General features: G+C 30.4%; 1 protein-coding gene across 1 annotated transcript; it reads left to right on the top strand.

Moving 5' to 3' along the window:
- Positions 1–2,161: 2,161 nt before the first annotated feature.
- On the top strand, positions 2,162–8,359 carry LOC129808958 (uncharacterized). Its single transcript, XM_055858866.1, has 6 exons — positions 2,162–2,486; positions 3,342–3,568; positions 4,306–4,530; positions 4,597–4,926; positions 5,021–5,147; positions 6,051–8,359. Exons 1-6 carry the CDS (start codon positions 2,384–2,386, stop codon positions 6,473–6,475), a joined length of 1,437 nt encoding a protein of 478 aa, XP_055714841.1. The 5' UTR covers positions 2,162–2,383; the 3' UTR covers positions 6,476–8,359.
- Positions 8,360–24,409: the final 16,050 nt, after the last annotated feature.

A 24,409-nucleotide genomic window follows, 5' to 3' on the forward strand; every position in this document is an offset into this window, starting at 1 on the left:
CGGTCATTCACAATGTTCACAATATAAAAATAATTAGGGGAAGGAGGGGAAGGCTTTTAGACTTCGTACACACCCCAGCTTCGAACACTTCATAATTTGTTTTCCAAATTCTTTTAATGAATCTGAGTTAGTGGCAATATTTTTTAATAGTTAGTGTAAAGTAACACATTCTGAAAAAACTATAGGTCACATTTTTTTTAATTCGAAAAAAAATATGAAGTGTTCGAAGTCTGAGTGTGTGCTAAACCTGAAAGCTTTCCTTAGTAAAGGCATCAATAGGTTTTTTACTTTAAGTGCGGTTAAATGGTGGAAGCCAAAGTCTTGAAATCCCGAATGTAACGAAATTTTGTTTCAAAATTGGTGTTTTCAAATGCATTCAAGTCTGGTCATTTTGACTAAAATTATTATTGAACTGCAGAGATTCGTCTCTTGAATTCAGATCCCTAATACTGGTTTCCGACCTAAGGCTTAGCCATATGGCTTAACTACTCTAATTTCTTACCAATCACGATCTTTTGGAAATATTTAATTTAGGATTGGATCATTAAAGATGAAAAACCTATTTGATTCTTAAAAACCGATACAATCACAGAGAAATCCGAAAAAGTTAAAATAACATTCCGGAAATGATTATTTTACCCTGCAGTATTGATCCGAAATCGGTGTAAATATTTTGCTTTTTAGGTGTATTAAGGGTTAAAATTACCCTTTTTCATGTTAATTTTACCCTTAAAAAGGTGTAAAATTAACATTAAAAAATGTTGATATATTAGATGAGATCATATATTCTGTCAGTAGAAGAGGTAAAAAGTTTGGAGTGGTATATATCAGCTCCTGATGAACATAATTGGATGAGTGAACTATTGTTGGAAAGCTTGGTTCATTAGCTTTCAGAATCTGGTATATGTAATTGGCTATGGGTAAATCATGGTCATCCAGAACCATTTATGTCGAAGAAGACACTTTTTGCAACGTCTTTTTTGGCCATCTACTGCTGGGACCAGGAGTGACCTACAATTCTCGCACTTGGACTGTTCGTTAGAGGAACTCAAAGGGTATAATTTGTAGAAGAAACTTTTTTTTTGGACATCTTACTTTTTTTTATTCATCGACTTTTGCAAGAATTTTAACATTTTACACGCAAGGAAAAAATTACAAAAATCCTAAAAGAGTGGTTTCTGGAGGGGAAGGATAGACGTGGGGATGAAATTGATATGATATTTGGATTCCTTGGATCAACTTATGGGGGAGTACTTAGAACATTCCAAGTCGATATCTTCATTAGTTTGTCCAGAAAATGAGATAGAAGGATTTCTGTCATTTTTTTCTATGCGTATAAAATGTTAAAATTCTTGCAAAAGTCGATGAATAAAAAAAAGTAAGATGTCCAAAAAAAAAGTTTCTTCTACAAATTATACCCTTTGAGTTCCTCTAACGAACAGTCCAAGTACGAGAAAAGTGGGTCACTCCTGGTCCCAGAAGTAGATGGCCAAAAAAGACGTTGCAAAAAGTGTCTTCTTCGACATAAATGGTTCTGGATGACCATGATTTACTCATAGCAGACTACATATACCAGATTCTGAAAGCTAATGAACCAAGCTTTCCAACAATAGTTCACTCATCCAATTATGTTCATCAGGAGCTGATATATACCACTCCAAACTTTTTACCTCTTCTACTGACAGAATATATGATCTCATCTAATATTTTTACAACTTAAAGGTGTTAAAATTATGAGGAAAAAAAGTTAATCGCACCCCCATTTTTTTTCTCAGTGATTGCTCGTTATTTAGGATTTTGTTGAAACCTTCAGGAACTGGGCTTAACCTCTAGTCTGAAGACCGCTTAACGGTCGACTAGGGATTATAACATGACTGCCACCTAATTAATAATCCTCCCAACTTTATAAATCATTAAAACTTCCCTTATGCACAATTCAATATGCCATGGCTGAAGTATAAATGCATTTCTATACTTTTATTTTAAAAGCAATACACAAGTAACAATCGTTTTGTTTTTTAACCGGAAAACTTCTATACATGACACTGCAAAAAAAGTGTGACGCCCAAAAACACGTTAGCGCTTTAGCTTCCACTTGGTGTAACAAAAATTCTCACGTTCGGTAACGCCTGAAAATCCTGTAAGCTAAATCGCTACTTTTTTGCTGCTAAACGGGAGAGTGAGAGAAATCCAGTGACGTGAGTAATGCGTGCGCTACTGAGTTTGATGCTGAGAGTGGAGAGTGAGAGCGATGAATGCTAAGCCGCGCGAGCAACAGCAGGAAGAGAGTAAAGTGAGAGAGAGAAACAGTTAGGACTCTCGCGGAAGAAATTTTTTCACATTCCTGGAACATTCTAGAAGCGTGGGTCTCTCAGTCAGTGCAATGGCGCAGCAAAAAAATTTGCGAGTGCAATTTAATAATGAAAAGTGTTTTATAAACGTGAAATTCAGTGAAATCCTAAGCTACGAGGACTTGGAAAATAGTGGTGAGTAGTTTAATAGTGAATATTTAAATGAGATAGGTGAAAAATGCTCTTTTTTGATGCATGGTGTATCGTGTTAAAAGCTTCTATGCTTTCAAGGAAATTTCCAGAAAAAAATAGCACTGAGGAAGAGTATTAGGTGATATTCTTAATAATATCTCCTGATGACAAAATTTCATGTCGTCTGATCGAGCTCAAATTTGACCAAAATGTGTTTCAGCACTTCCTGATCACGAATATATGGGGGCCAAGTTACGTTTCCGACCGGCCGGCCGGCCGGCCGTCCGGCCGCTCTTTGGAGCTTAATAGCTCCTAAACTAAAAGAGATATCGACTTGCGGTTTTCGGCAAAGGTTATATACCGCATGAAAATTGCAACTTGGGTGCATTGACCCCCCATTCCCCACCCCTCCTTCCGCCATTTTGAAGACACCCCTTTTTTTGTTTTCTCAATAACTCCGCCCCTATGGCATCGATCGGGCTCAAATTTAGTATGTTATAGCTGGGCCTTAGTGCTTCCCATCAATACCAAACTTAAGGTTCCTCGACCCCCCTGACCCGAGCTATTAGGGTCCAAAAAAATTTCTTAAAATGGCCATAACTCCGGTTCTAATTGTTAGAATTTAAAAAGTGAGGACTTTTTGGAAAGCTCTCGTGAAATGCCACTTCCCCTTCTAACATCGCAAGTTCATAAAACCACCACTAGGGGCGCTATTTTTAAAAAGAAGACTTTTCAATTTTCTAATAAGTTAAAATTCATTTCATTCAATTTTAGTCTTGTATTTAGGCTTAAATTTACTTTAGTTTTTTTTTATTTTTGATTTATTTTTATTTTAATTTTTTTTTGTATAACTTTCAGTGCGCAATCAACTGTCCTTAAACGGTGGGGTGCTAAAAATTTTAGACTCAGAGGGAGTTAGAATCTTGCCAGCAGCATTCTCAGAAGTCGAAACTTCGTATTATATTATACGACACGAAGAAGATGTGTCTGATGCCATTGGAGACGTTCCAGTAAGAAATGGGTATCCGGAGGCCACTGGGAATATTGTGGAGAATCCAAATATGATGCCAACCCTTATTGCGAAGGTATTTAATTTTTTTGATCAGTAGAAGACCCAAGTCTTTGCAAAAGTACATCTAACGTAAAGTTATAAATGGTTTTGATCAATAAAATATTACATTTTGCTCAGTGATAAACGCAAAATTGATCAACACTTACTAAATCATATCTATGTTAAGATGTCAAGCTGAATTTTAAGTTCTTTATTATCATATCACTTTGCCCCAACAATGGTCCTTATTCTGAGATCAAGATAAAAATCAAAATTTAACAGTCAAGTATTTCCAAGATTAAGATTTTAGTAAAAAAAAAACTGTTACAGTAGAGACTCGCTATAGGCCATCGCTCTGTAGGCCACAATTTATTGACCGTTGATTTCAAAACACTGATTTTAAGTTGGATTATGTTTTTTTAGTACGCGACATGCAATGTTATCTTAATTATTTTAATATTTTTGATAAAGTTTATTGAGTAAGTTGTGATAATTGTGATCCATAAAGAAGAGAACGAGGACGAGTACCACAATCGCAAAGAAAGTGGAAGCCGTCGAGCAATTTCAATACTAAAAGTTGTTGATAATTTTAAAAAATTACATGGACTATAGTGCGACCCAAGTGGTAAATCTGGAACCAAATGTGGACTATAGCAAGACTCTACTGTAGTACTGATAATTCAAAACATTTGCGAGAGGTCTTTGGGATTATTTTAGGGAAAGACGAAATTTGAATATGCCTTGATAAATTTTGAATTATTTTATTTTTAGGAGCTTCGCAAGTTTTTTAGAGTTCAAAGAACTGTTTTAATCAACGGTGCCGAGCTGTTGACAAAAAACAAGCTCACTGAGCGTGAAAGGAAGATGGCAATTCGAATAATTGCTAACCATCTTCTGCTTTATCGGCCTCAGCCCAAAAAAGATGATAAAATAGCTTACGCAAAGGCCACCGTGGAGCTCTTTCCGTCCTTAAAAATAGATTCTCCGAGGGGATATGTAAGATTTTTTTTTAATTATTCAGAATGTTTATGTGTATAAACTAATATCGTTGCATATTCTTAGGATGCAGTTTATAATCCAGATAAACGTTCTGGATTTTTGGGGAACTGCATCAATAGAATGCTATCAAGGAAGCGAGAAGAGTGTAATGTATTTGAGCCAACTGCATTGATAAACCAGGGGAATTCTTCTCCGGTACAGAACAACATTGATTATTGCATTGACTTGGAAGAAGTCAAGGATGAATTGAAAACGCTTTTCTGGCGAAATGATGAAAAAAAAATATTTGATGCCATGGAGAAAACCTTCCCGATCCGACGAAAGTTTTTGAAAACACCACTAAAGAAGAACATTCTTCTAGAGTATCCAAGGTTTTTGGATACACGGGGATTGGTGAGTTTTACTTTCTTCAAGATTGTTTACTAAAAATTTATTGTAATTTTGTACTTGTTTTCCTGTAACAATTTTTATTTTACTTCACATGTAGATTCAGCTTGATTTCCAATTGCTTTTCCCTGATAAGAACAACTGCTTGAAGAAGTTGTTTGATGAAGAATTTCAAACAAAGCTATGTACTTTGGGAAATACTCAAGCAATGCGCAAAATAGACAATGGTATGTATAATTTTCTATCTTTATTATATGTCTTATAAATGCTTTTTTTATTACATATATTGCTTTCTTGCTACTTATTTTGAATAAATCAAGGGTGCTGTTTTGCATAATAAATTTCTATAAAGAGTTTACAAGATTGATGCCAGTCAATTTTACAAGTGCATATTTCAAATTTTAAACAATCCTCTCACCCTTGAGAAAACGAAAGTCCAAAAATTTAAGTCAAATATTTAGCGTAGAAATAAAAAAAAATCATATTCTTAATTGAAGACGAATGAATCTTAATTTATTTTTAAAAATTACTATTCTTAGTAATTACTTAACGAATCAGGTGATTCTAACAACTTAAAACCGAGTATATTTTCTTTTCCTATACTTTTAAAAGTTCATTATTTTTCTCACGTTGCTCATTAAGTTTGAAGTAAAGAAACACAAAAAAGTTACTTTTGATATTTTTGGAAAAAAGGCAATGAACTCATGCCCAACATTGTTAGTCTAATTTCTGAAAGGTTTGTTCGTTATTTAGAATTGAAGAAACGAGACACTATTCTGATCTTTTGTAAAAGAGGCAAAACTTGTTCTAAAATTTAAAAAGTGAGACTTTCCATTTTCATAATTGTCCTGAAATACTCAAAAAGTTTTTGTACAGACATTCAATACCGTGAGATATTTATTTTTCAGAAATTAAATTTTTAATAACTCTTCAAAACGTTCAGTAACTCTTAGTAATTCTTCAAAACATTATACTATCTATCTATCTATATATATATATTGAAATGCCAAAAACATGTTTACAAAACAAATATTATTGTGCGCTAGGCATATCTCACATAATCAGAGGAACTTTGTTTTATATTTATTTTTACAATTTTTTTTTCTTTTTCATTGTAATGTAAAATCTAGGATGGCCCACGCCAATTTGGGCAACTCTCAACTGGCTGTCACTGTTGCCACCAACTGGTGGAGGTCGAGGTCACCAAGGTAGACCAAGTCTCAAAGAAGCCTGCGGAAATTTGATACAGTTTTACGAGGCAGGCAGAGTGCCTGATGCAAAACCGTCTCCAACTATCATCGCGCAGGGGAACACAAGGAGCGACATCAGAAAGTTTTACGTGTCTTTGGATGAGAGTCTCATAGTAACCAATGATACCTTTCTTGATGCGTTGGACATTATGTTCAAGATGCATTTTGTATTCGATTTGGAGTATGAAGCCTCACTGCGCAACTTTTTCCGTTACATTCAGAACTACGTGTTCAAAATTAAGGGAAATGAAACTCCCAATACTACTATCAATAAGTGTCGTATGATTTTGATGTCCAATGAGTAATATCAAGTGCCAAATTTGTGATAAATTTTTTGAAAACCCAGCAGTTTATATTAAAGATCTGCAATATGTGCACTTATTCAATTATGGACCGAAAACAGTTATAAAATGCGGATATATATCTTGCTCAAAAACTTTTGCATCGCTTAAAGGATTAAAACATCATATGAGTGTTTGTTTCCACGGACAAATCCCCAGTGTTTCTTCACGTTCATTGCAACCTAATGCTCCTAACAATTCAAGAAACGACCCATCAACTTTAATAGAAGAGTCACAACTAACTTTTTCCGAATATTATGAGTCAGATGTTTCCGTTCAAAGTTTAGAAAAAAGCGATCATGAAGAATTAACTTCTAGCTTAAAAAATTTTGCAAATGATATACACAATTTTACTGTCTCCAATGTTGTATTAAATTTCATATTCACTTTCCTTTATTTATTTTTGAATATTTTGTTTTCAATAATTAGAAGTATTATAATGTCATCTCCTCGCTTGGAAGTTGCATTAAAAAAGCTTTCTGAAATTCAAACTTCATTAACCGCAGTCGTGTCTGACAGTAAAAGTACATATATGAGAAGAAAGAACGTATTTTCTAAAATGCCAGAACCGGAAGAAATTTTGTTAACTATGAAAACAAAGAGGAGAATGGAAATAAGTAGTAAAACTTTTTTGAATGTACAACAACCAGTTACATTTGCTAAGATAAGCCTAATAGAAACATTAAAATTTGTTTTTAACTTGCCCCAAACTCAGACACTGAAGTATTCACTTGATGAAAATGAACATGACTCAACTTTGATCAAAGGCTTTCATGACGGTTCTGTCTTTAAGACTAATTTCAATAATCTGAACAAAAATGAATTGATTTTTATAAGTCTTTATTTCGATGAATTTGAAACAGTGAACCCGATTGGAACAAAAATTGGTAAACATAAAATAGGAGCATTTTATTTCAATATTTGTAACGTTCAACGAGGACAAAATTCAAAGTTGGATCATATATATCTCTTTGCACTAATAAAAATGGAAGATTTGAAAAACAGTGATTTCAACGATGTTGTAAAGGTTCTTATTAAAGACTTAAAAAAACTGGAAAATGAAGGGGTGGAAATTAATTGGAATGGCAGTATTAAAAATATTAAAGGGTTCTTGCTAAACATTTGTGGTGATAATTTAGGTCTAAACCATCTGCTGGGTTTTAAAAAAAATTTTAACAGCGACTACTTTTGTCGCATATGTCTTTGTAAACTTGATGAGATACAGTACAAATTTCGAGAAGAAGACTTTTCAATGAGAACCAAAGAGACTTATGAAAATGATGTTTCCAAATTAGGTAACAATTCAGATCATATTAGAGGAGTCAGAGAAAACTCACTTTTTAATGATTTGCAATATTTCCATGTGGTGGAAAATCCTTCTATAGACATCATGCACGATGTCTTAGAAGGGGTTGCTCAATATGAATTGAATTTATTTTTTAATTATCTAATTGATCATAAGCATAACACCCTACATGAGATTAATTCTTTGATATCCTCTTTCAATTTTGCTTTTGAAGAAAGGAGAAATTTGCCATCTCCCATTCGACTAAAAGGAAAGAATCACATCGGACAAAATGCAAGTCAATGTTGGACACTTCTAGTAAATCTACCATTAATATTTTACAGTCATTTCAAAAATTATACGGATCCGAGTTTAAAACAAGTGTGTCAACTTATGATATTATTAATAAAAATTTCTCGAATTATTTTTTCTTATGAAATCAAAACTTCATCCATCAATGAGCTTAAAACTTTGATTTTCGAGCACCATTCTCTTTTAAAAAAAAATTTCCCTAATTTCCTTCTGAAAGCCAAGCATCATCATATGATACACTATCCAAGTATTATATTAAAAATGGGTCCACTGGTGAACACTTGGTCGATGCGCTTTGAAGGAAAGCATTCATGTCTCAAAACTTTCGCAAAATCAAGTAAAAATTTCAAAAACATACCTAAATCTTTGTCAATCAAACATCAAGAAGTTCTATATAATAAATTAATTAAAGAAAATGAGAAAAATGATGTTCATATACTTAGTAATCCAACAGACAATATTGAACTTATTACCCAAAAATTAAATATCACAGATGAAAAAAATGACTTAATTTTTCTAAAACACATACCAAATTACAAAGATTTTGTCTCAGGGGTGTTTTTCTTCTATAAGGCTTTAAATAATCAAAATGGATACTTTTATAAAATCCTGGACATATTTATGGTACAAACCAAATATTATATTAGTGCACAAAAGTATGAAATTGAAAAATTTGATGAAGACTTACAAGTCTATAAAATAGTTATCACAGATAATAATATCACAATTGTTAACTTTGATGAAATTCAATGTAAAAAAACATTTTCCCCATGTTTCATGAATTCTATGATATTTATTGTTAGTAAAGTAATTATAAATTAAAATGTATTTTAATGAATAAAAAATTTATAATAAAAAAATGTAATTTTATTTCCTATGTGAATATAAATATGGGTTCAAAATGATGCTAAAATTGGGTTTTCTTTGAATACGAAATCACTAACATATTGTGTGCCATTTTAGACCTGCTTCGTTAGTAAAAATTGCTAAGAAATGTATCTAAATTAATAAATGATTTGTACTAAAAATTTCTAACGTTATTTTATATTTTTACGTGCATTTTGATAGCAAATGCATTAACAAAATGATGCTTTATTGATCTACAGAATGTAGCTAAACACGCTTACGATTTGTATACAAATTTACCACACCAAGTGGAAGTCCATCTGGCGCATCCCAAACGTAAGCGAATTCGCTCACAAATTTTTTTGAGTGAGGAGGACCGTTCAAGCGAGAAAATTACCCTACGAACCTCAATGGCAGTCACAGGTGTAAGATATAGTGATTCCACGCTTAGGGGTCGGATCTCATAATCCACACTAGGGGGTTCGATTTGCGACGCAATGGACCGCGGAACACCAAGAAAATAATCATTAAATTCCTCAGAAATTGCAAGTGGATCCGTCAATAAGTTACCATTTCTATTAACAATTGCATCAACCCGATCTCTTGCCCCAGATCTGCCCGTCAGTTCATTAACTGTCTCCCAGGTCTTCCTCAAATTACCCTGCGATCTATTTAATTTGTTCATGTAGTAGGAGTTCTTACTTTCATCGATTGATTTTCGGACGTTCTTAGAAAGTTCCTTTGCGTAGGTCGCTAATCTTTCACAGTTTGGTTTTCTCCTACTTAGCTTTAGTATTGAATTTTTTCTTCGAATCATTCGACAAAGTTCAGGGGAAATCCAGGGTTGTCTAGGGGAAACAGAATTTAAAGCAGAGAGCATAGTAGTGCACCCCTCCAAAATTTGTAGGAATCGATTGAGGAAAAGATCAAATGCTCTCGAAGCATTCGTTTCCGAATAAATTTCTAGCCAGACTTCACACCTGAGCTTCTCGTTAAGGCCCGCAAAATTTATTTTCCGTCTAAATTGCACTTCTTTTGGGGTCTGTCGTCCACATAAACTTTTTTCAAACTTGAGGGAGAGCATAGAGTGGTCAGAGACACCCACATGCAGCACCTCTGCAGTATTAGAAAGAACCATTCTACGATTTCGTGCCCATATGTGATCTATACATGTTACACTTTGCCCCGAGATTCTTGTGGGTGAATTAATCAACGCCTCAAACCCATAGCTTGACAAGAGGGTCATATAGTCATCAGCCTCACGTCCGTTACCCAGGTCTATGTTCATGTCTCCGAGGATGTAGACATTGTGAGATTTAATACTCCCAAGACAGTTATCCAAATCTACCAGAAAACTAGAAACAGGAAACCTATGAAAACGATAGGTGCAAATAAAAATAAACTCATCATCACCAATCCCCACAGAAACGCACAGGGCATCCGCAGAGGAAAAGTTCACTGGAATTACTCTACATGAAAAACTATTCCTAACATAAATAATAACACCGCCAGACCTGTACTGATCATTACACCTATGGAGAGTTCTATAACCCTTTAAACTATATAACGGAATTTCGTCACTTTTGATCCACACCTCTGTCAGGCAGATGATATCAGGATAAAGACTTGTCGCTTTAAGGGTAGTCAACAACAGATTAAAATTCTTTCTAATGCTCCTAATATTCTGCAAAACGACCGAGCAGATCAGCATTTTAACCGTGTATGTACAAGATCTGAATGAAGAAAAGTGAGAGAAAAAAAAAATTTCAACAAAAAATAGAATTGAAAAAAAAAAAACAAGAATGGTACACTAAAAGTTAAAAAAAAAAAAGTTTACGTTACTTGAAAATGAAAAAAAAAAAAAACTTTACTACTCTGAATTACTTTAAGAAAAAAAAAACGAAGAAAATGAAGACAAAAAAAAAAAAAAACTACTCTACGTTACTTTGTTAGATTTTGAAAGTCACTGAAAGTATTAATAATAAAAACCCTCTCTCCCTCAGCTCTCCTCATCCTCACGATCCCCCCATCCACCCAGGCAAATTTAAAATCCAGCTTCGTCCTCCACTCCCTGGCAGCCTTCAGCAACTCCCTCCGACGCGCCGTAAGTCGCTCATTGATGGTGATACGTGCTTCCTTCTGATGAGACTTGTTGAGGAATATTCCCTTGTAATTATTTGCTCGGTTTTTTTCCCTTCTTGCCACGATGATCTTCCTCCTCACCTCCTCACTAGAAAGCTTCACAAGGAGCATGTTCTTCTTCTTTTCAGGCCCAAGCGTAATCAGATGGGCATTTACAATCTCTGAAGCAGCCACCTCAATTTCCAGAGCATCGACTATAATATCACTTGCAAGTTTCACTTTATTCTGCTGTATCATTTCATCAGGAACGTTATGTATTTCAATCATGTATTTTTTGTGGGAATTTTTCCAAGAAAATAATTCAACTAATGATATTAATTGATTGATAGAATTATTTGAAGTATTCTAATGTGATTTTCATTGAGAAATTTTAAGAATTGCGGTTTTTAGAGCAGATTTTGGCATTTTTAAAAAATTAAAAAAAAAACTCCCAAGAGTGGGATCATGATGAGTTTTGGTGGGAATTTTTCCAAGAAAAAAATTCAACTAATGATATTAATTGATTGGTAGAATTATTTGAAGTATTCTAATGTGATTTTCATTGAGAAATTTTAAGAATTGCGGTTTCTAGAGCAGATTTTGGCATTTTTAAAAAATTAAAAAAAAAACTCCCAAGGGTGGGGTCATGATGATTTTTGGTGGGAATTTTTCCAAAGAAAAAAATTCAACTAATGATATTAATTGATTGGTAGAATTATTTGAAGTATTCTAATGTGATTTTCATTGAGAAATTTTAAGAATTGCGGTTTCTAGAGCAGATTTTGGCATTTTTAAAAAATTAAAAAAAAACTCCCAAGGGTGGGATCATGATGATTTTTGGTGGGAATTTTTCCAAGAAAATAATTCAACTAATGATATTAATTGATTGATAGAATTATCTGAAGTATTCTAATGTGATTTTCATTGAGAAATTTTAAGAATCGCGGCTTCTAGAGCAGATTTTGGCATTTTTAAAAAATAAAAAAAAAAACTCCCAAGGGTGGGGTCATGATGATTTTTGGTGGGAATTTTTCCAAGAAAAAAATTCAACTAATGATATTAATTGATTGATAGAATTATTTAAAGTATTCTAATGTGATTTTCATTGAGAAATTTTAAGAATTGCGGTTTCTAGAGCAGATTTTGGCATTTAAAAAAAAAAAAAAAAAAACTCCCAATTGTGGGGTCATGATGATTTTTGGTGGGAATTTTTCCAAGAAAAAAATTCAACTAATGATATTAATTGATTGGTAGAATTATTTAAAGTATTCTAATGTGATTTTCATTGAGAAATTTTAAGAATTGCGGTTTCTAGAGCAGATTTTGGCATTTTTAAAAATAAAAAAAAAACTCCCAAGGGTGGGGTCATGATGATTTTTGGTGGGAATTTTTCCAAGAAAAAAATTCAACTAATGATATTAATTGATTGGTAGAATTATTTGAAGTATTCTAATGTGATTTTCATTGAGAAATTTTAAGAATCGCGGTTTCTAGAGCAGATTTTGGCATTTTTAAAAAATTAAAAAAAAACTCCCAAGGGTAGGATCATGATGATTTTTGTGGGAATTTTTCCAAGAAAAAATTCAACTAATGATATTAATTGATTGATAGAATTATTTGAAGTATTCTAATGTGATTTTCATTGAGAAATTTTAAGAATTGCGGTTTCTAGAGCAGATTTTGGCATTTTTAAAAAATTAAAAAAAACTCCCAAGGGTGGGATCATGATGATTTTTGTGGGAATTTTTCCAAGAAAATAATTCAACTAATGATATTAATTGATTGGTAGAATTATTTGAAGTATTCTAATGTGATTTTCATTGAGAAATTTTAAGAATCGCGGTTTCTAGAGCAGATTTTGGCATTTTTAAAAAATTAAAAAACTCCCAAGGGTGGGATCATGATGAGTTTTGGTGGGAATTTTTCCAAGAAAAATTCAACTAATGATATTAATTGATTGATAGAATTATTTGAAGTATTCTAATGTGATTTTCATTGAGAAATTTTAAGAATTGCGGTTTCTAGAGCAGATTTTGGCATTTTTAAAAAATTAAAAAAAACTCCCAAGGGTGGGATCATGATGATTTTTGTGGGAATTTTTCCAAAGAAAAAAATTCAACTAATGATATTAATTGATTGGTAGAATTATTAAAAGTATTCTAATGTGATTTTCATTGAGAAATTTTAAGAATTGCGGTTTCTAGAGCAGATTTTGGCATTTTTAAAAAATTAAAAAAAAACTCCCAAGGGTGGGATCATGATGATTTTTGGTGGGAATTTTTCCAAGAAAATAATTCAACTAATGATATTAATTGATTGATAGAATTATCTGAAGTATTCTAATGTGATTTTCATTGAGAAATTTTAAGAATCGCGGTTTCTAGAGCAGATTTTGGCATTTTTAAAAAATAAAAAAAAAAACTCCCAAGGGTGGGGTCATGATGATTTTTGGTGGGAATTTTTCCAAGAAAAAAATTCAACTAATGATATTAATTGATTGATAGAATTATTTAAAGTATTCTAATGTGATTTTCATTGAGAAATTTTAAGAATTGCGGTTTCTAGAGCAGATTTTGGCATTTAAAAAAAAAAAAAACTCCCAAGGGTGGGGTCATGATGATTTTTGGTGGGAATTTTTCCAAGAAAATAATTCAACTAATGATATTAATTGATTGGTAGAATTATTTAAAGTATTCTAATGTGATTTTCATTGAGAAATTTTAAGAATTGCGGTTTCTAGAGCAGATTTTGGCATTTTTAAAAATAAAAAAAAAACTCCCAAGGGTGGGGTCATGATGATTTTTGGTGGGAATTTTTCCAAGAAAAAAATTCAACTAATGATATTAATTGATTGGTAGAATTATTTGAAGTATTCTAATGTGATTTTCATTGAGAAATTTTAAGAATTGCGGATTTTAGAGCAGATTTTGGCATTTTTAAAAAATTAAAAAAAAACTCCCAAAGGTGGGATCATGATGATTTTTGTGGTAATTTTTCCAAGAAAATAATTCAACTAATGATATTAATTGATTGATAGAATTATTTGAAGTATTCTAATGTGATTTTCATTGAGAAATTTTAAGAATTGCGGTTTCTAGAGAAGATTTTGGCATTTTTAAAAAATTAAAAAAAACTCCCAAGGGTGAGATCATGATGATTTTTGTGGGAATTTTTCCAAGAAAATAATTCAACTAATGATATTAATTGATTGGTAGAATTATTTGAAGTATTCTAATGTGATTTTCATTGAGAAATTTTAAGAATCGCGGTTTCTAGAGCAGATTTTGGCATTTTTAAAAAATTAAAAAACTCCCAAGGGTGGGATCATGATGAGTTTTGGTGGGAATTTTTCCAAGAAAAATTCAACTAATGATATTAATTGATTGATAGAATTATTTGAAGTATTCTAATGTGATTTTCATTGAGAAATTTTAAGAATTGCGGTTTCTAGAGCAGATTTTGGCATTTTTAAAAAATTAAAAAAAACTCCCAAGGGTGGGATCATGATGATTTTTGTGGGAATTTTTCCAAGAAAATAATTCAACTAATGATATTAATTGATTGGTAGAATTATTTGAAGTATTCTAATGTGATTTTCATTGAGAAATTTTAAGAATCGCGGTTTCTAGAGCAGATTTTGGCATTTTTAAAAAATTAAAAAACTCCCAAGGGTGGGATCATGATGAGTTTTGGTGGGAATTTTTCCAAGAAAAATTCAACTAATGATATTAATTGATTGGTAGAATTATTTGAAGTATTCTAATGTGATTTTCATTGAGAAATTTTAAGAATTGCGGTTTCTAGAGCAGATTTTGGCATTTTTAAAAAATTAAAAAAAACTCCCAAGGGTGGGATCATGATGATTTTTGGTGGGAATTTTTCCAAGAAAATAATTCAACTAATGATATTAATTGATTGGTAGAATTATTTGAAGTATTCTAATGTGATTTTCATTGAGAAATTTTAAGAATCGCGGTTTCTAGAGCAGATTTTGGCATTTTTAAAAAATTAAAAAACTCCCAAGGGTGGGATCATGATGAGTGTTGGTGGGAATTTTTCCAAGAAAAATTCAACTAATGATATTAATTGATTGATAGAATTATTTGAAGTATTCTAATGTGATTTTCATTGAGAAATTTTAAGAATTGCGGTTTTTAGAGCAGATTTTGGCATTTTTAAAAAATTAAAAAAAAAACTCCCAAAGGTGGGATCATGATGATTTTTGTGGGAATTTTTCCAAGAAAATAATTCAACTAATGATATTAATTGATTGGTAGAATTATTTGAAGTATTCTAATGTGATTTTCATTGAGAAATTTTAAGAATCGCGGTTTCTAGAGCAGATTTTGGCATTTTTAAAAAATTAAAAAACTCCCAAGGGTGGGATCATGATGAGTGTTGGTGGGAATTTTTCCAAGAAAAATTCAACTAATGATATTAATTGATTGGTAGAATTATTTGAAGTATTCTAATGTGATTTTCATTGAGAAATTTTAAGAATTGCTGTTTCTAGAGCAGATTTTGGCATTTTTAAAAAATTAAAAAAAAAACTCCCAAGGGTGGGATCATGATGATTTTTGTGGGAATTTTTCCAAGAAAATAATTCAACTAATGATATTAATTGATTGGTAGAATTATTTGAAGTATTTTAATGTGATTTTCATTGAGAAATTTTAAGAATCGCGGTTTCTAGAGCAGATTTTGGCATTTTTAAAAAATTAAAAAACTCCCAAGGGTGGGATCATGATGAGTTTTGGTGGGAATTTTTCCAAGAAAAATTCAACTAATGATATTAATTGATTGATAGAATTATTTGAAGTATTCTAATGTGATTTTCATTGAGAAATTTTAAGAATTGCGGTTTTTAGAGCAGATTTTGGCATTTTTAAAAAATTAAAAAAAAAACTCCCAAGGGTGGGATCATGATGATTTTTGTGGGAATTTTTCCAAGAAAATAATTCAACTAATGATATTAATTGATTGGTAGAATTATTTGAAGTATTCTAATGTGATTTTCATTGAGAAATTTTAAGAATCGCGGTTTCTAGAGCAGATTTTGGCATTTTTAAAAAATTAAAAAAAAAACTCCCAAGGGTGGGATCATGATGATTTTTGTGGGAATTTTTCCAAGAAAATAATTCAACTAATGATATTAATTGATTGGTAGAATTATTTGAAGTATTTTAATGTGATTTTCATTGAGAAATTTTAAGAATCGCGGTTTCTAGAGCAGATTTTGGCATTTTTAAAAAATTAAAAAACTCCCAAGGGTGGGATCATGATGAGTTTTGGTGGGAATTTTTCCAAGAAAAATTCAACTAATGATATTAATTGATTGATAGAATTATTTGAAGTATTCTAATGTGATTTTCATTGAGAAATTTTAAGAATTGCGGTTTTTAGAGCAGATTTTGGCATTTTTAAAAAATTAAAAAAAAAACTCCCAAAGGTGGGATCATGATGATTTTTGTGGGAATTTTTCCAAGAAAATAATTCAACTAATGATATTAATTGATTGGTAGAATTATTTGAAGTATTCTAATGTGATTTTCATTGAGAAATTTTAAGAATTGCGGTTTTTAGAGCAGATTTTGGCATTTTTAAAAAATTAAAAAAAAAACTCCCAAAGGTGGGATCATGATGATTTTTGTGGGAATTTTTCCAAGAAAATAATTCAACTAATGATATTAATTGATTGGTAGAATTATTTGAAGTATTCTAATGTGATTTTCATTGAGAAATTTTAAGAATTGCGGTTTCTAGAGCAGATTTTGGCATTTTTAAAAAATTAAAAAAAAAACTCCCAAGGGTGGGATCATGATGAGTTTTGGTGGGAATTTTTCCAAGAAAAATTCAACTAATGATCTTAATTGATTGGTAGAATTATTTGAAGTATTCTAATGTGATTTTCATTGAGAAATTTTAAGAATTGCGGTTTTTAGAGCAGATTTTGGCATTTTTAAAAAATTAAAAAAAAACCTCCCAAGGGTGGGATCATGCTGATTTTTGGTGGGAATTTTTCCAAGAAAATAATTCAACTAATGATACTAATTGATTGGTAGAATTATTTGAAGTATTCTAATGTGATTTTCATTGAGAAATTTTAAGAATTGCGGTTTCTAGAGCAGATTTTGGAATTTTTAAAAAATTAAAAAAAACTACCAAGGGTGGGATCATGATGATTTTTGGTGGGAATTTTTCCAAGAAAATAATTCAACTAATGATATTAATTGATTGGTAGAATTATTTGAAGTATTCTAATGTGATTTTCATTGAGAAATTTTAAGAATCGCGGTTTCTAGAGCAGATTTTGGCATTTTTAAAAAATTAAAAAACTCCCAAGGGTGGGATCATGATGAGTGTTGGTGGGAATTTTTCCAAGAAAAATTCAACTAATGATATTAATTGATTGGTAGAATTATTTGAAGTATTCTAATGTGAGTTTCATTGAGAAATTTTAAGAATTGCGGTTTCTAGAGCAGATTTTGGCATTTTTAAAAAATTTAAAGAAAACTCCCAAGGGTGGGATCATGATGATTTTTGTGGGAATTTTTCCAAGAAAATAATTCAACTAATGATATTAATTGATTGGTAGAATTATTTGAAGTATTCTAATGTGATTTTCATTGAGAAATTTTAAGAATCGCGGTTTCTAGAGCAGATTTTGGCATTTTTAAAAAATTAAAAAACTCCCAAGGGTGGGATCATGATGAGTTTTGGTGGGAATTTTTCCAAGAAAAATTCAAGTAATGATATTAATTGATTGATAGAATTATTTGAAGTATTCTAATGTGATTTTCATTGAGAAATTTTAAGAATTGCGGTTTTTAGAGCAGATTTTGGCATTTTTAAAAAATTAAAAAAAAAACTCCCAAAGGTGGGATCATGATGATTTTTGTGGGAATTTTTCCAAGAAAATAATTCAACTAATGATATTAATTGATTGGTAGAATTATTTGAAGTATTCTGATGTGATTTTTATTGAGAAATTTTAAGAATCGCGGTTTCTAGAGCAGATTTTGGCATTTTTAAAAAATTAAAAAACTCCCAAGGGTGGGATCATGATGAGTTTTGGTGGGAATTTTTCCAAGAAAAATTCAACTAATGATATTAATTGATTGGTAGAATTATTTGAAGTATTCTAATGTGATTTTCATTGAGAAATTTTAAGAATTGCGGTTTTTAGAGCAGATTTTGGCATTTTTAAAAAATTAAAAAAAAACTCCCAAAGGTGGGATCATGATGATTTTTGTGGGAATTTTTCCAAGAAAATAATTCAACTAATGATACTAATTGATTGGTAGAATTATTTGAAGTATTCTAATGTGATTTTCATTGAGAAATTTTAAGAATCGCGGTTTCTAGAGCAGATTTTGGCATTTTTAAAAAATTAAAAAACTCCCAAGGGTGGGATCATGATGAGTTTTGGTGGGAATTTTTCCAAGAAAAATTCAACTAATGATATTAATTGATTGGTAGAATTACTTGAAGTATTCTAATGTGATTTTCATTGAGAAATTTTAAGAATTGCGGTTTCTAGAGCAGATTTTGGCATTTTTAAAAAATTAAAAAAAAACTCCTAAGGGTGGGATCATGATGATTTGTGTGGTAATTTTTCCAAGAAAAAAATTCAACTAATGATATTAATTGATTGGTAGAATTATTTGAAGTATTCTAATGTGATTTTCATTGAGAAATTTTAAGAATTGCGGCTTCTAGAGCAGATTTTGGCATTTTTAAAAAATTAAAAAAAACTCCCAAGGGTGGGATCATGATGATTTTTGTGGGAATTTTTCCAAGAAAATAATTCAACTAATGATATTAATTGATTGGTATATTTATTTGAAGTATTCTAATGTGATTTTCATTGAGAAATTTTAAGAATTGCGGTTTTTAGAGCAGATTTTGGCATTTTTAAAAAATAAAAAAATAAAAACTCCCAAAGGTGGGATCATGATGATTTTTGTGGGAATTTTTCCAAGAAAATAATTCAACTAATGATATTAATTGATTGGTAGAATTATTTGAAGTATTCTAATGTGATTTTTAATGAGAAATTTTAAGAATCGCGGTTTCTAGAGCAGATTTTGGCATTTTTAAAAAATTAAAAAAAAAACTCCTAAGGGTGGGATCATGATGATTCTTGTGGTAATTTTTCCAAGAAAATAATTCAACTAATGATATTAACTGATTGATAGAATTATTTGAAGTATTCTAATGTGATTTTCATTGAGAAATTTTAAGAATTGCGGTTTCTAGAGCAGATTTTGGCATTTTTAAAAAATTAAAAAAAAACTCCCAAGGGTGGGATCATGATGATTTTTGTGGGAATTTTTCCAAGAAAATAATTCAACTAATGATATTAATTGATTGGTATATTTATTTGAAGTATTCTAATGTGATTTTCATTGAGAAATTTTAAGAATTGCGGTTTTTAGAGCAGATTTTGGCATTTTTAAAAAATTAAAAAAAAAACTCCCAAAGGTGGGATCATGATGATTTTTGGTGAGAATTTTTCCAAGAAAATAATTCAAATAATGATACTAATTGATTGGTAGAATTATTTGAAGTATTCTAATGTGATTTTCATTGAGAAATTTTAAGAATCGCGGTTTCTAGAGCAGATTTTGGCATTTTTAAAAAATTAAAAAACTCCCAAGGGTGGGATCATGATGAGTTTTGGTGGGAATTTTTCCAAGAAAAATTCAACTAATGATATTAATTGATTGATAGAATTATTTGAAGTATTCTAATGTGATTTTCATTGAGAAATTTTAAGAATTGCGGTTTCTAGAGCAGATTTTGGCATTTTTAAAAAATTAAAAAAAAACTCCCAAGGGTGGGGTCATGATGATTTTTGGTGGGAATTTTTCCAAGAAAAAAATTCAACTAATGATATTAATTGATTGGTAGAATTATTTGAAGTATTCTAATGTGATTTTCATTGAGAAATTTTAAGAATCGCGGTTTCTAGAGCAGATTTTGGCATTTTTTAAAGATTAAAAAAAAGCCTCCCAAGGGTGGGATCATGATGATTTTTGGTGGGAATTTTCCAAGAAAATAATTCAAATAATGATACTAATTGATTGGTAGAATTATTTGAAGTATTCTAATGTGATTTTCATTGAGAAATTTTAAGAATCGCGGTTTCTAGAGCAGATTTTGTCATTTTTAATAAATTAAAAAACTCCCAAGGGTGGGATCATGATGAGTTTTGGTGGGAATTTTTCCAAGAAAAATTCAACTAATGATATTAATTGATTGATAGAATTATTTGAAGTATTCTAATGTGATTTTCATTGAGAAATTTTAAGAATCACGGTTTCTAGAGCAGATTTTGGCATTTTTAAAAAATTAAAAAACTCCCAAGGGTGGGATCATGATGATTTTTGGTGGGAATTTTTCCAAGAAAATAATTCAAATAATGATACTAATTGATTGGTAGAATTATTTGAAGTATTCTAATGTGATTTTCATTGAGAAATTTTAAGAATCGCGGTTTCTAGAGCAGATTTTGGCATTTTTAATAAATTAAAAAACTCCCAAGGGTGGGATCATGATGAGTTTTGGTGGGAATTTTTCCAAGAAAAATTCAACTAATGATATTAATTGATTGATAGAATTATTTGAAGTATTCTAATGTGATTTTCATTGAGAAATTTTAAGAATTGCGGTTTCTAGAGCAGATTTTGGCATTTTTAAAAAATTAAAAAAAACTCCTAAGGGTGGGATCATGATGATTTTTGTGGGAATTTTTCCAAGAAAAAAATTCAACTAATGATATTAATTGATTGGTAGAATTATTTGAAGTATTCTAATGTGATTTTCATTGAGAAATTTTAAGAATCGCGGTTTCTAGAGCAGATTTTGGCATTTTTTAAAAATTAAAAAAAAACCTCCCAAGGGTGGGATCATGATGATTTTTGGTGGGAATTTTTCCAAGAAAATAATTCAAATAATGATACTAATTGATTGGTAGAATTATTTGAAGTATTCTAATGTGATTTTCATTGAGAAATTTTAAGAATCGCGGTTTCTAGAGCAGATTTTGGCATTTTTAATAAATTAAAAAACTCCCAAGGGTGGGATCATGATGAGTTTTGGTGGGAATTTTTCCAAGAAAAATTCAACTAATGATATTAATTGATTGATAGAATTATTTGAAGTATTCTAATGTGATTTTCATTGAGAAATTTTAAGAATCGCGGTTTCTAGAGCAGATTTTGGCATTTTTAAAAAATTAAAAAACTCCCAAGGGTGGGATCATGATGATTTTTGGTGGGAATTTTTCCAAGAAAAAAATTCAACTAGTGATATTAATTGATTGGTAGAATTATTTGAAGTATTCTAATGTGATTTTCATTGAGAAATTTTAAGAATTGCGGTTTCTAGAGCAGATTTTGGCATTTTTAAAAAATTAAAAAAAAAACTCCTAAGGGTGGGATCATGATGATTTTTGTGGTAATTTTTCCAAGAAAAAAATTCAACTAATGATATTAATTGATTGGTAGAATTATTTGAAATATTCTAATGTGATTCTCATTGAGAAATTTTAAGAATTGCGGCTTCTAGAGCAGATTTTGGCATTTTTAAAAAATTAAAAAAAAAAACTCCCAAAGGTGGGATCATGATGATTTTTGGTGAGAATTTTTCCAAGAAAATAATTCAACTAATGATATTAATTGATTGGTAGAATTATTTGAAGTATTCTAATGTGATTTTCATTGAGAAATTTTAAGAATTGCGGTTTTTAGAGCAGATTTTGGCATTTTTAAAAAATTAAAAAAAAAACTCCCAAAGGTGGGATCATGATGATTTTTGGTGAGAATTTTTCCAAGAAAATAATTCAAATAATGATATTAATTGATTGGTAGAATTATATGAAGTATTCTAATGTGATTTTCATTGAGAAATTTTAAGAATCGCGGTTTCTAGAGCAGATTTTGGCATTTTTAATAAATTAAAAAACTCCCAAGGGTGGGATCATGATGATATTTGGTGAGAATTTTTCCAAGAAAATAATTCAAATAATGATACTAATTGATTGGTAGAATTATTTGAAGTATTCTAATGTGATTTTCATTGAGAAATTTTAAGAATCGCGGTTTCTAGAGCAGATTTTGGCATTTTTAAAAAATTAAAAAACTCCCAAGGGTGGGATCATGATGATTTTTGGTGGGAATTTTTCCAAGAAAAAAATTCAACTAATGATATTAATTGATTGGTAGAATTATTTGAAGTATTCTAATGTGATTTTCATTGAGAAATTTTAAGAATTGCGGTTTCTAGAGCAGATTTTGGCATTTTTAAAAAATTAAAAAAAAACTCCTAAGGGTGGGATCATGATGATTTTTGTGGTAATTTTTCCAAGAAAAAAATTCAACTAATGATATTAATTGATTGGTAGAATTATTTGAAATATTCTAATGTGATTCTCATTGAGAAATTTTAAGAATTGCGGCTTCTAGAGCAGATTTTTGCATTTTTAAAAAATTAAAAAAAAAACTCCCAAGGGTGGGATCATGATGATTTTTGGTGGGAATTTTTCCAAGAAAAAAATTCAACTAATGATATTAATTGATTGGTAGAATTATTTGAAGTATTCTAATGTGATTTTCATTGAGAAATTTTAAGAATTGCGGTTTTTAGAGCAGATTTTGGCATTTTTAAAAAATTAAAAAACTCCCAAGGGTGGGATCATGATGAGTTTTGGTGGGAATTTTTCCAAGAAAAATTCAACTAATGATATTAATTGATTGATAGAATTATTTGAAGTATTCTAATGTGATTTTCATTGAGAAATTTTAAGAATCACGGTTTCTAGAGCAGATTTTGGCATTTTTAAAAAATTAAAAAACTCCCAAGGGTGGGATCATGATGATTTTTGGTGGGAATTTTTCCAAGAAAATAATTCAAATAATGATACTAATTGATTGGTAGAATTATTTGAAGTATTCTAATGTGATTTTCATTGAGAAATTTTAAGAATCGCGGTTTCTAGAGCAGATTTTGGCATTTTTAATAAATTAAAAAACTCCCAAGGGTGGGATCATGATGAGTTTTGGTGGGAATTTTTCCAAGAAAAATTCAACTAATGATATTAATTGATTGATAGAATTATTTGAAGTATTCTAATGTGATTTTCATTGAGAAATTTTAAGAATTGCGGTTTCTAGAGCAGATTTTGGCATTTTTAAAAAATTAAAAAAAACTCCTAAGGGTGGGATCATGATGATTTTTGTGGGAATTTTTCCAAGAAAAAAATTCAACTAATGATATTAATTGATTGGTAGAATTATTTGAAGTATTCTAATGTGATTTTCATTGAGAAATTTTAAGAATCGCGGTTTCTAGAGCAGATTTTGGCATTTTTTAAAAATTAAAAAAAAACCTCCCAAGGGTGGGATCATGATGATTTTTGGTGGGAATTTTTCCAAGAAAATAATTCAAATAATGATACTAATTGATTGGTAGAATTATTTGAAGTATTCTAATGTGATTTTCATTGAGAAATTTTAAGAATCGCGGTTTCTAGAGCAGATTTTGGCATTTTTAAAAAATTAAAAAACTCCCAAGGGTGGGATCATGATGAGTTTTGGTGGGAATTTTTCCAAGAAAAATTCAACTAATGATATTAATTGATTGGTAGAATTACTTGAAGTATTCTAATGTGATTTTCATTGAGAAATTTTAAGAATTGCGGTTTCTAGAGCAGATTTTGGCATTTTTAAAAAATTAAAAAAAAACTCCTAAGGGTGGGATCATGATGATTTGTGTGGTAATTTTTCCAAGAAAAAAATTCAACTAATGATATTAATTGATTGGTAGAATTATTTGAAGTATTCTAATGTGATTTTCATTGAGAAATTTTAAGAATTGCGGCTTCTAGAGCAGATTTTGGCATTTTTAAAAAATTAAAAAAAACTCCCAAGGGTGGGATCATGATGATTTTTGTGGGAATTTTTCCAAGAAAATAATTCAACTAATGATATTAATTGATTGGTATATTTATTTGAAGTATTCTAATGTGATTTTCATTGAGAAATTTTAAGAATTGCGGTTTTTAGAGCAGATTTTGGCATTTTTAAAAAATAAAAAAATAAAAACTCCCAAAGGTGGGATCATGATGATTTTTGTGGGAATTTTTCCAAGAAAATAATTCAACTAATGATATTAATTGATTGGTAGAATTATTTGAAGTATTCTAATGTGATTTTTAATGAGAAATTTTAAGAATCGCGGTTTCTAGAGCAGATTTTGGCATTTTTAAAAAATTAAAAAAAAAACTCCTAAGGGTGGGATCATGATGATTCTTGTGGTAATTTTTCCAAGAA

Source organism: Phlebotomus papatasi, unplaced genomic scaffold (assembly GCF_024763615.1).
Source record: "Phlebotomus papatasi isolate M1 unplaced genomic scaffold, Ppap_2.1 HiC_scaffold_24, whole genome shotgun sequence".
NCBI classification, from domain to species: domain Eukaryota; kingdom Metazoa; phylum Arthropoda; class Insecta; order Diptera; family Psychodidae; genus Phlebotomus; species Phlebotomus papatasi.